This window comes from Symphalangus syndactylus, chromosome 2 (genome assembly GCF_028878055.3).
Source record: "Symphalangus syndactylus isolate Jambi chromosome 2, NHGRI_mSymSyn1-v2.1_pri, whole genome shotgun sequence".
Classification (NCBI taxonomy): domain Eukaryota; kingdom Metazoa; phylum Chordata; class Mammalia; order Primates; family Hylobatidae; genus Symphalangus; species Symphalangus syndactylus.
Window position 1 is genome coordinate 63,285,900 of NC_072424.2, and position 15,780 is coordinate 63,301,679.

At 44.1% G+C, this 15,780-nt stretch overlaps 1 protein-coding gene across 2 annotated transcripts in view; it reads left to right on the top strand.

The window, feature by feature from the left end:
• Nucleotides 1-1,420: 1,420 nt before the first annotated feature.
• The window catches only part of NT5E (5'-nucleotidase ecto), a 45,570-nt gene continuing 31,210 nt past the window's right edge, over nucleotides 1,421-15,780 (top strand). The window contains exon 1 of one of the 2 annotated variants that reach the window (XM_055257642.2): nucleotides 1,421-2,204. In XM_055257642.2, the coding sequence (XP_055113617.1) occupies nucleotides 1,866-2,204 (339 nt within the window). In that variant the 5' untranslated portion in view covers nucleotides 1,421-1,865. The remainder of the gene's footprint in view (nucleotides 2,205-15,780) is intronic. The other variant, XM_055257632.2, reaches the window with a different exon arrangement.

Below are 15,780 nucleotides of genomic sequence, written 5' to 3' on the forward strand. Positions count from 1 at the left end.
GCAAGGACTTCATGTCTAAAACATCAAAAGCAATGGCAACAGAAGTCAAAATTGACAAATGGGATCTAATTAAACTAAAGAGCTTCTGCACAGCAAAAGAAACTACCATCAGAGTGAACAGGCAACCTACAAAATGGGAGAAAATTTTCGCAACCTACTCATCTGACAAAGGGCTAATATCCAGAATCTACAATGAACTCAAACAAATTTACAAGAAAAACACAAACAACGCCATCAAAAAGTGGGCGAAGGACATGAACAGACACTTCTCAAAAGAAGACATTTATGCAGCCAAAAAACACACGAAAAAATGCTCATTATCACTGGCCATCAGAGACATGCAAATCAAAACCACAATGAGATACCATCTTACACCAGTTAGAATGGCAATCATTAAAAAGTCAGGAAACAACAGGTGCTGGAGAGGATGTATCACTGTTAAGTTTTTAGTTTCATTGGTTATATAAGCTGTTAACATAGGGCAATATGGGTGATGGGTATGTGGGAACTCCCTTTATTACCTTTGCAATTTTCTGTAAGTCTAAAATCATTTTTTAAGTTAAAACAGTAAAACTACCAGTTCTTTTACCTGCTTCTAGCAGGTGCTCAAAGAGGGACAGAGCAAAACCTTGCAAAGCATGACATTAGAGGGTGTCCCAGAAGCAAGGGTCTTCTGTGGCCCCAGGCACTGCTGCTCCCAAACTGCATGGACTTTCTTGGCAAATGATTTACAATCTCCGAACCTCAGGCCAATGTCTTAAAAACGGGGACAGAACGTCTTTTCAACAAATGGTACTAAGAAAACTGGATATCCACATGCAAAAGAATAAATTTGGACTCATACCATATATGAAAATTAACTCAAAATGGATTAAAGGTCTAAGAGTTTAACTTATAAAACTCTTAGGAGAAAACATAGAGGAAAATCTTCCTAACATTGTATTTGGCTATGACTTCACTATGACACCGAAAGCACACGCGACAAAATAAAAATAAAATAAGACCAGAAAAGCAAAGAAGGGCAGCATCCCTTCCCGTCCTGATAGCTGTCAGATTTTACCCCAAACGTGTTTTTGCTCCCAGAAGCTGTCCACGCGTCGCCACTGTTTTATCACTAAGGTTTTAATTGTGAATAAACGAGGAACTGGATTCGAATGATTTCTTAGTTTCTGAGATTTTTTTGTCTAAGCATCGTACACTTCGTGCGTTCTCAACCCAATAGAAAGCGTCACATCTTAGTGAGCTTCGGCTCTGCACAGCCCGAAACTGCAAGGAACTCTTCTGCCCGGCCTCTCTTTCCTCCTCCTCTCTGCCCCTCAGCTCGCTCATCTTTCTTCCCGCCCCCTCTCTTTTCTCTCTTTGGTTATTTGCAGTGATGAGCTAGCGCAACCACAAACCCAACACAAACCATACATTCCTCTTGTAGAAAAACCCATGCCTCGAATGAGGCGAGACTCAGCGAGGACCCATGCGTGGGGCGGACCCCTCCAATTCCTTCCTCGCGCCCCCGAACGAGCAGGGCACCAGCAGCCGAACTGCCTGCGCCCAGGCTCCCTGGTCCGGCCGGGATGCGGCCGGTACCCGCTTCCCGCCGGGAACAACCTCTCCACTCTTCCTGCAGGGAGCTGGTGCCAGCCGACAGCCGCGCCAGGGCCGCTCCGGGTGCCAGGGTCGGATCGGGTGACGTCGCGAACTTGCGCCTGGCCGCCAAGCCGGCCTCCGGGCTGAAGAAGGACACGCCCCGGCATTGACCCGGGCCCCGCCCCTCCAGCCAGGGCACCGAGCCCCGGCCCTAGCTGCTCGCCCCTACTCGCCGGCACTCGCCCGGCTCGCCCGCTTTCGCACCCAGTTCACGCGCCACAGCTATGTGTCCCCGAGCCGCGCGGGCGCCCGCGACGCTACTCCTCGCCCTGGGCGCGGTGCTGTGGCCTGCGGCCGGCGCCTGGGAGCTCACAATTCTGCACACCAACGACGTGCACAGCCGGCTGGAGCAGACCAGCGAGGACTCCAGCAAGTGCGTCAACGCCAGCCGCTGCATGGGTGGCGTGGCTCGGCTCTTCACCAAGGTGCAGCAGATCCGCCGCGCCGAGCCCAACGTGCTGCTGCTGGACGCCGGCGACCAGTACCAGGGCACTATCTGGTTCACCGTGTACAAGGGCGCCGAGGTGGCGCACTTCATGAACGCCCTGCGCTACGATGCCATGGTAAGACCCGAGCCCACGCCCGGGGTGATAGTCCCGGACTGAGAGAGGAGCCGGGCTGGAGAAGCAGCGGATGGCAGAGTGTGGCAAGCCTAAGACCAGGGCGTGGAGAGATGTGGGGATAAAGTGAGACTCCGGCCAGTGTGCCAGCTGGATGCATAGAAGTCCGTTGGACAATTCGTCTTAAACGGACGTTATTGCGCCCCCACTATGAGATGGGAGTATTTAGAGGAGCAGGACCCAGTCCTGCCTGCGAGGGGCTTCAGGTGGGGTGCGTAGAAGCACTGACAGTTATCCAGCGCTAGGGACTGAATCAGATCCCTCACGCAGCTCTCATTTTACTGCTAGATCTTTCAAAGAATGCTTTATCTCAATCTAGATCTTTCGAGAAATGCTTTATCTCAATCTTCTTGAAAGGGAAACAGCGTCAAAGACGCTGAATAAATTAACAGGCACCATCCCCCCCAAAAAGGGAAACGTGATAACTATGGACACCAGATCCCTTTGACCCCGGAGCTTGAGCGTAATTAAGCTCACAGCTTTGGGGTAGATTCTCTGTTAAATTACCTTCTATGTGACCTTGAGCAAGTTATTTACTCTTTCTTGCCTCAGTTCTATCCTCTATAAAAATAAGGATCATAATTGTACATAGTGCACGTAGTGTGGTCTCTATATTATTACCAGACACATAGTGTGGTGTCTATAAATGTTATTACCAGACACTATAATATAGGGTTAAGAAAAGGAAAGAAAGAAGGAAAGAAAAAAAGAAAAAGAAAGAAAGAAGAAAGAAAGAAAGAAAGAAAGAAGAAAGAAACTTCAGAGAGAGCCAAAATGTGGAAACACTTGGGTTTCAAAGTATTTCAATAAAGGATGTTTGGCAGCAGAGATTTAGGAAGAGTCCAACTTAAGAGATAATGGGCTCTTAAAACATGTGCGAAAGTTTAGTTCAAAGTCCCAAATGTTCTGTTAAAGGTAATTCCTTTTCTATTGCACTAAATTCTAGAAAGGGAGCAGAGGTGGTTGCATAGTAATAAATAAGTACAACCAAGATGTATATATGGTGGTTAAAAAAAAAAAATCAAACCACCACCCAAATTTAACCCTGTGTAAAAGCCTTGAGTAAAGGGATTCAGCAAGACTGTGGAGAAACTTGGGAGAAGAAAACTTAAGAGCTTTGGAAGAGGAAGAACAGAGAAATCTCCAGAGAAAGGTCCAGAGAAATCTGTGAAGTCCCCAAGTGTGGAAGGGAAAGGGAAGTGTGATCAGGCTGGGATACAGAAGGCTAATGGTACACTTTATATGAGAAGAGCTTAGAAGTCAGGAGAGCACAATGCTGAGGGGTTTGTTTGGTTTTATTTTCCCCTCTGGAAACTTGGAGAAAGGAGGACAGGAAAAGATGATAAGCGGGCACCATTGTTTGGTTTTAAAGGTCCCTCCCCCACCCCCACAACAAGAAAGCTCATTTTAATGAGATGAGAGAAGGAGAGAAAGCTCCCTCCCTTCTGATGCTTTTGAGCTTATCAGGGACACTCAGCAGCAGAAATTCCAGCTGATCCTTCAGCCTTCAGAGTTCATGAGGTGGGGCTCACACACATCTGGATTTGAAGAAGACTCGTGGGTTTCAAGAACTCTGTGGTCTCTTAAGCATTGGTATTCCACAGCTACACTTCCCTGACACTTTGCACTCAGTAATGACAAAATAAATATTTGTAGAATTGAGTTGTTCCTATCCTGTGTCTCCACTTCCTCCTAGAAGGGTAGAATAAACTTACATGTGTTTGTTTTATTTTGCATATAAACCACGACTTTGTAAACTTTACTTTTTGTGACACTGTTTTCTCCACAATTGTGTGAACCCTTTTTAGTGGAAAAATAAGAATGAAGAATTCCTGGTTTTCCCTAATAATATTTCCCTCTTGTAAGTCTAGTTGAGCTCCTGGTGTTAATCATGGTATCAAATGTTTATGACAGGATATCTAGGTGAGGCCTGAGTAAACTGCTGTAAGTTACAGCCTATCCCTTCTGTGTTTGTTCAGAATCCTTTTTGTTGGATGAAATTACTTTCTTTCAAATTTTGCTCAAGAAAATTGAATTGGGTTCTGAGGAAAAGTAGGCTACTTACATAATGTTGGCAGGGGGTAAAGATTGGGAGCAGATCAAATGGCAAGGTTAGATGGCTGTGTCCTCAGGACTTACTCTGTGCAGCTTGGGAGTTTGTCAAACATTATTTGACCTGCATAAAATCCCAGTTCTGTAGTGCTAAAGCATGTGCTAAAGCTCTGCTGTACTCCTGTATTGCAAAGATGTTTCATTGTCAATTGTTTATATTATACTAACCCTCAGAGAATTTATTGCTGTTGTGGTATAAATGTTCCTCCACCATAACCACTCACCACATATTGATTCCTAGGACAGTGGGGATCCAAATCAGGGTGGAAAACGGTTGTGGAGGGGCATCTCCAGTTTCCTTGAGACTGGACCTAGTTGAAAGGAGCCACATAAAAGGACTGAAGCATATGGAGGACAAAGAGGAATTTCCTAGAATCCAGCTAAAACACAGGAGTCCCCTCGAGCAGGAACTTCCAAGGAGGTGCACACTTTCTAGACCTACTGGAGTAATCCTGATTGCTGTAGAGGACCCAGGGCAATCCTGGAGACCCCCTGGACCCACTACTAGGCAGAAAACTGGGAAGAGGATGGCAAAACTCACCAGTGAGTGTAGCTGTCTCAGTGGAAGGACTGTTGTCCCCTGAGGCATGAGGAAGATAGCGTGGAAGCACAGACAGTATGCCCTTGGCCTGGTTACTTTCTCTGAGCTTCATGTTCCTTAGCTGTAAAATAGGAGTGATAACCCCCATCTTGCAGAGGTTTTGTGAGGAATACATGAGATAACCCCTGCTGGTGCTCACTGAAAGTTAGTTTCCTGTGCCCTGGGTGGGGAGGAGGGGAATTGTGAGGAAGGGAAGGTTTGGGTTGTTCATCAGATTATCTGATTCTTACAGCCTGGTACAGTCTACCACCTGCCTTCCCTCTACCATCTTACCTAAGTACCATTGCCTAAACTATTTTTGTTATAGTTACTCATTGAGCAGACTTATGAAATCTCCCCACAGCACAAAACTGAAGGTATCCACCTCCAGAGGTGAGATTCTCACCATCAAGACAGGCTGTGGGGAAGGTAGCTTTGAGCAGGTCTCTAGGGTCCCCTAGAAGCGTGCCTTTTCTCCGCTTGGCTGCTGCTTCTGAGGCCCTGGCTGCTGAGCCCACTTCCTGCCCATAAGACGGCAGCCTTAGCCCTAGCCAATTGCTCCTAAATGGGGGAGGCAGCAGCCAGGGTGGGAACCATGGCGCCTGCCTTTAACTCATCCAGGGGACAGGTCAGTCAGATAGAATGGTCCTTTGTTCGCCACCCTCCACCTCCCACATAGAAAACATTCTAATGTGTCCATCAATGGACCGCATATAGTTTTGTTTCTACATGCACTTTCAAAACCTTGATGTGCTTATATTTTATAATTGCATACCTAGTCCTGTTATTTAGCCCTTTCTGTTTCTTACTTTTGTCCTGAACTTGTTTTTATGATTTGTCCATGTTGCCCTAGATGCGCTTATACCTATACATCACTGTGAATTGTGCTCTGTGTATTTTATCCATCTCCACTTATTTTACCCATCTGCTCCCTGGCTGATGGGTTTGGAGATGGCATCTAACACCCTGCCTCCACAAATAATGCTGCTCCAGATATCTTCCTGGATGGTCTCACCAGAGGATTTCTACCCAGGAGCAGAATTGCTGGCCACAGGGCATACTTTGAGTACTACAAGATTGGTTTCCTCAATGACTGACACCCTCCATCCTCTTCCACCTACTCCCATCCCCAAACAGGACGTGTAAATTTCTACATTTTACCTATATGTCATGGCAGTATCCAGCTTTATTGTAGGTGTAAAATACACATTGCTGCTTTATCATGTATTTTTCTAATAACTAGTGAGTTTGGACATTTTTTGATATGTTTGTTAACTTTTTAAGTTTCCTCTTCCCTAATTGCTTATTCATATTCTTTGGTATTTTTTAAATTGGGTTAGCTTTATATTTTTTGACTTTCAGGAGTTATAGGTTTTGATCTGTGATCAATTTCAGACATTGCAAATATATTATGATGATATTAGGTCTATTAATTTTGTCCATGGTATCTTTCATTGAACAGAAATTCTTCATTTGTTGTAATTGAATTAATCTTTTTTTCCTTGTGGCTTGTGCTTTTGAAAGTTTGCCTAATAGTTTGCTAATTTAAAGCTTATCACCTTTAACACTCCTCAGTGGAAATTCAGAGATCACTACAGTTCTCTCTGCCTTTTAAGAGATAAATCTACCATCTGTGGCTATGCAATTCACTTCTCAGCATCACCAGTTCCTCATCTATAACATAGACATTTGAACCAGCTTACCTCTGAGGTCCCATACATATCTGGACAACTGGAGCCCTACAGTGAAATGTTTTGATTCAGTGAAGGGACAGGAGGATGGGGCAAAGGTGTAGAGGCAGGAATCTACACAATGGACCAGGTTGGACCAGAGTGAGGTGGCAGGAATCATGGCAGAAGAGGTTGTGTAAACTCTAAAGGCCACCTAAGAAGTTTGAGCTATGTGGCCATGGGCAGCCACGTGGTTTCTGCGTAGAAGACCACTGTGGTATAATAAAAAATAAATATTTGGTCCTTGTCCACAGTACCTGTCACAGAGTTCCTAAAACCCTAGAAATTTCCTAAGTAATAGAAATGTCCTTTGTGATTCATAATAAACCCCATGATAATACCTGGGTTTATGCTCCTGCAGACTTAGGGTGAGGTCCCTAGATAGCTTCAAGATAGAGCCAGTCACCAGCAAGTCCAAGAGATTAGGGGATCAAAGAGTTGGAACTTTCAGTACCACCCACCAAAGTCCAGGAAAGGAGGGTGGGACTGGAGATTCAGCTCTACAAAAACTCTTGAAAAAGATGTGAGGAGCTTTTTAGTTGCTGAGCATTTGGAGGTTCCTGGAGGGTGCACACCCAGGTAGGGCATGAAAGCTCCGCATTGCCCCCATACCTTGGCCTATCCATTCTTCACTTGTCTGTTCATCTATATCCTTTGTAATAGCCTTTATAGTAAACTAATGAGTGAGTTCTGTAAGCTGTCCTAGCAAGTTAATTGAAGCCAAGGAGGAAGTAATGGAAACCCCCGATTTATAGCTATTCAGCCAGAAGCACAACCTCAGGCTTGTGATCAGCCTGAAGTCAGAGCAGTATTGTAGGATTGAGCCCTTAACCGATGGGATCTGACAGTGTCTTGAGATAGTATCAGAATTGAATTCAATTATAGGACACTCAGTTTGTGTTTTCTGGAGAATTGCTTGGTGTCTGGGGGAAATCCCACACACATCTGGTCACAGAAGTGTTCTGTGTTAAGTGTGACAGTAGAGAGAAAAAGCAGTTTGTGTGTGTGTGTGTGTGTGTGTGCTTTTGTACGTTTATGAGATGATCTATGGCTGGGGACCCTTAGATAGCTTCGGGAAGGGGGCTAGTCGCCAGAAAGACTAATTTATAACTAGAGGGTTAGAACTTTCAGCCCTACCTCCCCCACTTATAGAGAGGGGAGATGGGCTACAGATTGAGTTCGGTCTCCAAAAGCCAATGAATTAATCAATCATGCCTTCATGATAAACCTTCATGAAGACCCCTAAACAACCAGATTCAGAGAGCTTCCAAGTTGGTGAACATATTGAGATGCTGGGAAGGTGGTGTACATAGAGTGGGCATGGAAGCTCTGCCCATCTGCTCCCATGCCTTGCCCTGTGCATCTCTTCACTTGCTTGTTCCCTAGTCGTATGCTTTATAATAAGCCAGTAATGGTGAGTAAAGTGCTTTCCAAGTTCTGTGAATCATTCTAGCCAATTATCAATCCTAAGGATAGGGTCATGGGAACCTCCAATTTATAACTAGTTGGTTGGGAATACAGGTGGCCCAGGACTCTCTCTCTCTTCAGACTGGTGTCTAAAGTGGGGGCAGTCTTGTGCATTTGAGCCTTCTCACTTGTGGGATCTGATGCTAAGTCCAGGTAGAGAATGTCAGAATTCATTTGAATTGTTGGACACCAAGTTGGTGTCCACACAGAATTGGGGAATTGGTTGATGTGAGAAAAAACCCTTCCAGCTACATAGGGAAATCACGGTTTTGGAAGATGAGCAGAAAAGGGTGGGAGGCAGAAGACAGAGAGAAGAGGGTGAGGAAAGAGGCCAGGCAGCAGTCCAAGTGTGAGATGATAATGCCTGAACTCTGATAATTGAGAAGACCAAATCCATGGGAACCAGTTGCAAAAGGCATTCTGTCTGGTAGGTATAGGGCTAAGGGAGTAAACGTGGGGGTGAGACTGGGATCAAGTCCCCTTCCTACCACTTAGAATCTATGGACTGGGAGCAGGTTATTTAATCTCATGAAACCTCCATTTCCACATGTGTGAGGTATGTGATTGTTGTCTCCACCCCTAGGGTGCTGTGGGGTTTAGAAGAGATAGTAGTACACATAATGTGCTTAGCACAGGGCCAGCCCACAGTACGTGCTGGCTGTACTCACCTTCTCTTGGCAGGGGTGGCTCAGGAGAGGGTGTAATCAAAAGATGATTACGAGGGTTCAAGCACCAGGCAATGGTAGAGTTAGCAGGTTTTAATGCTTCTACACAGGGGCTGTATTGTTCTACTTCAGCTTACCGCTGACAGCTGAGGCCTGCTACCTCAAGCCCTGAAATGCAATCTGAAGACTTTTCCTGGACTTACTGGGCACCATTGGACTGTACAGGGCTGTGGCAGACAGGAGCAGTGGAAAGAGATTTGGATGGGACGTCAGAACACCCAGATTTTACTTCTTGGCTCTTCCACTTATTAGCTCTGTGAGTTTGGCAGTGGTTTCCTTATCTATAAAATGGAGGAATTGGAGAGGGTGGTCTATCGCATGTTACTTCTCAGCACCTCAGCTCCTCCCCACCCCTCTCTCTTGCTTCTAATCTGCCTACATCACTTGGTTTGTCTCTGGACAAGTCTAAGTTTGCATGACAACTCTCTAATTTCTCCTTCAAAGTTTATTTATTTTTTTGGCAGCTATTTCCTTGTGGAAAGATAGCATAGGTCTTTCAGGTGCTTCCATTTGGCCACTGTTTGCAGGTGAAGAGGTTTCCAGGATGCTCGCGGGATGTTACTATGGTAGCAACAGAAATGATGGCCTGGGGAATGGGAGGAGTATGAGCCCAGTTTTGAGCCTGAGTCTTTGGGGCTCATTTATTCATTCAATCTGCAAATCTTCATTCAGCATTACCACATGCCAGGCTCTCTGCTAAGTGCTGAGGATAGCGATCAGGACCTGCTAGGGTGAAAATTACTCTTCAGAAGATAGCAGAGTGGATAACAGCCATTCGAGTTCCTCTTAACCACACAGAGGGGCTGGGTAAGATCTATAAAGGAGAGAGGTTAAACAGCAAAGCAAAAGTGACTGAAATTCTAATACCTGTGCATGGGGATTCTTGAGCTAAAGATCTGGTCTGTAGAAGAAGACACATCAGACCCTCATATTTAGCATCTATGCCCAAATCAGCAGTAAGCATGTTTCTTCTCCCCTAAAAACTTGTGGAGAGATAGCGTAGGTCTTTCAGGTGCTTCCATTTGGCCTAAGAAGAGAGACAAGTGCTTACAAGGACTCTTATGCTAAAGGAAACTGTCAGAATTACTTTATCTTCAATCATGAAGCCTTTCTTGGGGAAAGAAAAATTAGCAATACTAGTTTGGGAAGCTTGAAAGAGAGATCCTGTTTGCAATGACACTTTTAAAAAGGCAACAACCACCAAAAAAGTAATTATTCCTAAAGCTCAGGTGTCAGAAGTTGTGAATGTCTAGGGGGTTATGGATCCCTAACCTCAGAGACAGGAACAGCACCACTCCCATCCTGGGGCTGTGGCCTCAGGCCTCTGCTTCCTCTTTTCCAGTCTAAATTCCAGAGCAGAGAGGTACTGGATGACCAGCTTCAGGCAGGGGAGAGAGGAAGCAAAGGTAGTTTCTCAGCTCATCTTGTCCTTGTACTATTAATAGCATTTGTTGTTTTCTTAACTGAAAATTGGAGAGAACCAAACAAATCAACATCATATTGGCAGCTTTCTGCACATCACTCACAAATACATCTGAATGCTCTGTACTCTCCAGTGTTTATTTTCCTCAGCCACATAACTGGAATTTGAATATTCTTTTGACACTTCTTTTCCCTCACTTGAATAATTAGTTCTATATATAATCCAAATATTAGCTGGAGCCCTCTAGCCCCTCAGAGATATAATTGAACCTTCCTGAACCTCAATTAGTTGGGCAGTTAATTCTGAATGTTGATGTGCCTATTTTGCATGTATGGAGAGTTTGCACATACCCCCTCCCCATACAAGTAGAATGCTGTCTATTTGGTACTTGCTCATTCATGCATTCTTTCAACAACCAAACCCAGGTGCAGCTGGGTTGAGTCCCAGGGTGTTTCCTGCCATTCAGTGGGATGCCACATTCACCTGCTGTGGCCAACATTCCCTGGCCCAGGACTGCAGGGATGGAAGCCAACTCAACATCAGAAGTGGGCAACAATGCCAGAAACCTATCAACCAAAACAAATGTAATTTGTAATCCTCCCTGGATGATGTTGAGTGATTGGCAACGGAGCCCCGTCGTATAATAAATCAGGCTGTCTCTCTTTAAAAAAGAGAGAGAGAGAGAGTCTCCCAATGTTGCCTAAGCTGGTCTCAAACTCCTGGGCTCAAGCAATCATCCCTTCTTGCCTCCCAAAATGCTGGGATTACAGGCATGAGCCACCATGCCCAGCCTAGGCTGTCTCTTTAGCTCTTCAATTATAGGGCTTCCTGCAACCTCAGCCCTTAACGAATGAGCTAGTGTGTAAGTGACTCGCTAAATAAATGTGCTGCAAACCTCTGACAAATGTCTTTTTGACATTATTAGAACTTATTTATGTGGATTAGAAAAATTCTTTTCTTCCGTATCATGCATCCTACACTGCTTTTAAAGAAACTCTGCTTTCCTTTGTTTTACCATCTAACATTTCTTTGTTTCCCTTCTGACATGTTTCAGCCTCTTGTCATCACTCGGAACATTTTTACTGCCTCATCCCTCTAGTTTCCATTCCCTAGCCTAGCCCAGCCCAGTATTTTTGACACCAAAATACCTGGAATTTTGCCTGATGTTTAAAGCCAAAACCAAATGAAAATGTGAAGAACCAAAGGAGATTTTATTCTTCTGTGACTCAAAATCCTGTTGTTATTGTTAAATGAACCCTGTGGGATACAGTCTGGTATTTTTAACACCTTCTGGGGGTATTTGTCAATATTTACATTTGATGTGGATAGCTTATAAAAGTCCAGTGGCTTTGGGTAAACCCTGTTCACTAAGAATAAGACCCAGAAGGTCATATGAATCAACGATCGAAGAATGAAGATATTCTGAATCCAAGTTTCTGAATCCAAGTTTCTTGTTTTGATTATTAAAAATATCTTGCAATTAGTTAGGCATGACAGAAAGCTTGTGTATAAAGTTTGGCTTGTAATTCACATGAATTCTCTACACAGGCCAAAAACTACCTTCCCTTTGGGAATATACGATGACCTTATTTGGAAATTACTTCAGGTAATTATGAAGTAATAATATCTCTATTCATATACTAAAAAGAATTCAAAATAACATTCAATTATCATCTCTTGGAAACTAAATTAAACGGGTACTCACCCAAGTTGAAATGCAAACAAATGCATGATATCATTATGTGACCCTCCCCTAGCCCTTACCCTGTGCATGGCAGATACTAAGAAAAACTTGTCCCTAAGAAGAGAGAAGTCAATTGATTTAGTCAGCCTTTCCCACTGTGTTTGGACTGAGCCTCAGAATCCTCCTTATCCCCATACTGCATGGAGTTACTGTCAATCAACTAGAGATGGCACTCAAGATAAAATTATTTTCCATCCTGTACTAATATAATAATAAGCATGGAATCTATTTATTGGTTTTTTCACAACAGTAAAATATATCTTTAGCAAGTAACAAATGGTAGAGGTAATACTTTTAAATAAAGAGGGAAGAATCCTTCTGACTTTTCTCTTTATCACATTTTACCCACACGCAATGTGGATGGAATCTGCAACTGAATTTAGCAGTCACACTGAAACTCTGCTGCGTAACCACACTGTCCTGAGGCCATGTGCCAACTTCTATGTTTTTTTCCCAAAGCTCTTCCAAGGAAGAGCTGCCACTTCTCCATTTTCTCTTTTCACCTGTAAATGAATGCTCCCGTTGGTATTGAGTAAATGGGTGAATGAAAGAAATCATGAGAACACTCCTGGGGTGAGAGCAAGAGGAATGAAAACACGTGGTGTGAGAGCAGGTCAGAGATGGTGACTAACACAGGAACCAGGATGGAGGCCTCAGACTTGACCCTGGCCTGCAGGACGTTGGTCTGCATTGTCTGCAGGAGGAGACACAGAGGTCAGTGGACATCCAGCCATCTTCCATGAAGGCCTCTTACTATTCTGGAACATTTTATTTTTATAGAGAAATCTCCCATTTCCTGATCTCCCCAGTTAGAATTGATTGATCAAAGCAGTCCCTCTCCCTGTTATTAAATAATTAAATAATATGCATTAATTGATCCCTATAACCATTTAAAATGTATCTAACACAGGAGAAATATTTGGTAAATATTTAATGAATGAATGAACAAATAAATAATTGGGGGGAGGCGGAAAGAGACAGAGTTAAATCCTGAGGCTGGAGTTTTTGGTCCTTCAGCCCCTTGTCCAGTTGCCCCTGGCAGCCCCATCCATGTGACCTTGAATTCTGTACAAGTCTCATCATTTTCTATGTGTGTTGTAATGGAAAAAAAGTTTACAAAACACAGTCTTTCTGGCCTGGGGTACCAAAATAGTAAAGACTTCTGTTTTGAAAGCCTCTGACAAATGAACACAACAGCCACAGTGATAACTTTAGCAGGAAATTGAGCCACAAAAAGCAAGCAAGCCACAAAGCCCTGAAGGCTGGAAAAGCCTCACAGGCCAAGAGGCAGTTAGGTTGCACCTGAGACAGAGGCTGCTTTCTTAACTGGGAAATGAGTGTCTCCAGATATATAAAGCTGTGAGATCACTGTGACGCAGCTCTGACGAGACCCTGGTACAGCATCATTGGTTAGTTTGCCTCAACCTGCAGCAGAATTTTTATTCCAAGAGCTAACAGTTAGGCTTTTTCCAAAGGTTGAGATGACACCCCAACTCCCACCCCCATTTCGGTCCTGCCTAGCTTGAAACCAGGCAAAATGAGTTAAGACACTGAGAGATGGCAGGGGACAGGTGGGGTAGAGGCCTAGCACCCCTCTCTCTTCTGTTTCAAGAGTCACTTTGTGGAGTTGTCTAGAGAGATTGGGGGTAACTGCTCCTTCTGCCCCCAATCTCCCCTTAGCTCCCCACTCCTCCCTATCCTGCCAGGCCAACCAGCAGAGAAGGGCGCTTAGCTCCAGTGACGCTGTGAGCGAGACACTTGTGAGGATGCATATGGTTCCTGTTGGAAATGCACGGAGGAGCAGTGAAACACCAGAAGCCCCATCCTCTACCCTGCCCGTGCCCTCGTGCCCAGCCAGCTGAATATTCCTGTGGCTTCTACTCCTGCACTGTCCCCTCAGTGTCACCTCCCAACCACATTCCCACTGCCCCACTTGCCGTGTCATCTCTCCCCTGCGGGAGAGGTGTCTTCTTGCCAGTCTCTTCACCACCAGGCTCATGCAGCTCCCATCCATTCACTGCAGGCTGCCAGACTGAGCTTTCCAAGCACCCCCAGACTGCCTCCAGCCCTACTTTCTCTTCAAGGCTTCCCACTTCCCTCAAAATGAAAGCCCTGATTCCTTGGACACAATGCAGACCCTCCCTGATCTCCCAGCGATGCTCTTAGCAGCATCATTTTTTTTTTCTGCCAGATTTTCAGATGCCCTCAGTTCCAGGAGCACCAAATCACCCGGATGCCATGAGCTGCTTATGACACAGTTCAAGGTGTGACATCTTTGAGGTCTCTCCATAACACCTCTACTGCAGACGTCTGTCTCTGGTGTATCAGCTGTACCTTGCACACATGTCTCCAACCATCTGTCCACTGTGGCACTGTGGCTGTCTGTTCACACATCAGATTGACCCTATGTTCTCTGTGACACCAGGTGAGCTCTGGCACCAGTGCCCAGCAGATGATTACTGAATGATTAATAAAACTACTCACTCATCCTGCTTCTTTTAAATGGGCTCCATTTTGGTATGATTTGGTGTGTGAACCATTAAAACTTTTCAGAAGTCAGGATTTGAAACAAACTTGGTAAAAAGTAGTTAAGCAATGTCTTCGTTGTAAAGTGAGAAAACAAGTTGCTTGGAAACAGGTGAAAAGCTTAGCCAACAGCTTCACAATTCACAGCCTGGCACTCCAGTAGCCCTCTCTGGACAATTGCCCAGGTTTTCTTGTTTTCATTTCTGTGTTTTAATTTACGAGTTACCTTTATATTTCTACTAATACCTTACTGGCACTTGTTTGTGAATGAAACAATTTCTTGAGAGTTTGTTAATTGTTCTGTGTGAGTGTGGAAAGTTTCTTTCATATAAGGTCATCAATTCTTTTTTTAAAAATAGTGTTTTAGGCTTTCTCCTACATAAAGAAAGTGGTGGGGGTGAGGAGCTGGGGGTGGGCCAGATGCTCACATTATATTTCTATGATTTTGCTGTTGGAGATACTGAAGATCATTTTGCTGGGCTTTGCTCTCTTAAATTACAGAAAAGTGCATTTGGTGAAGTTTAGTGTTTTTAGTAAACATATACAAATGTCATAGGGCTAGAATTAGTGAAGGAATAGGGTTCGTGAATGAATGAGCTCAATCTTAGTAATGAAATGTTTGGAAAGCAACAGAACAAGAGAGAAAGAGCATCAGAACATGATTTAGGTACCCCATACATTTATACAAATAAAAAAAGATATGATTTAGGGTCATGGAAATCACATACCTAAACTGATGGTTAAACAATAAGTGGCAAGTAACAGTTTAGCTACAAAAAATGTACAGGAACACATAAGGAAAGTTACATGGGAACGTTCAGAGAGGACCAAAAAAGGTGGAATAAGATTATCTGCTCTGTTACGATCCCCTGTATTTCACTGCTCTATGTTCTTCTCTTGGGCGTCTTTTCCTGAGATGTTTTCATGTTATTAATCAAAAATAACAGAAATGAATAAACTAGATCAATGTATTTACAAGATTTTTTGAGTGCCTGAAGTATGCCTCGGTGTGGTGGGAACTTGATGTACTGAGGTGAGTAGCATGATCCTGAAGAGCTTAGGAATCACTGAGTTCTCGTAAGTGCAATAGAAGAAAAACTGGTAGAAGGAAGTCCGATGAAAATACAAGTTTCTAAAGAAAATAAGTATTTACAAAGGAATTTGTCTGCACTAATTTCTGTGGAAAAGTTAGCTATGTATAGAAGAAAGAAA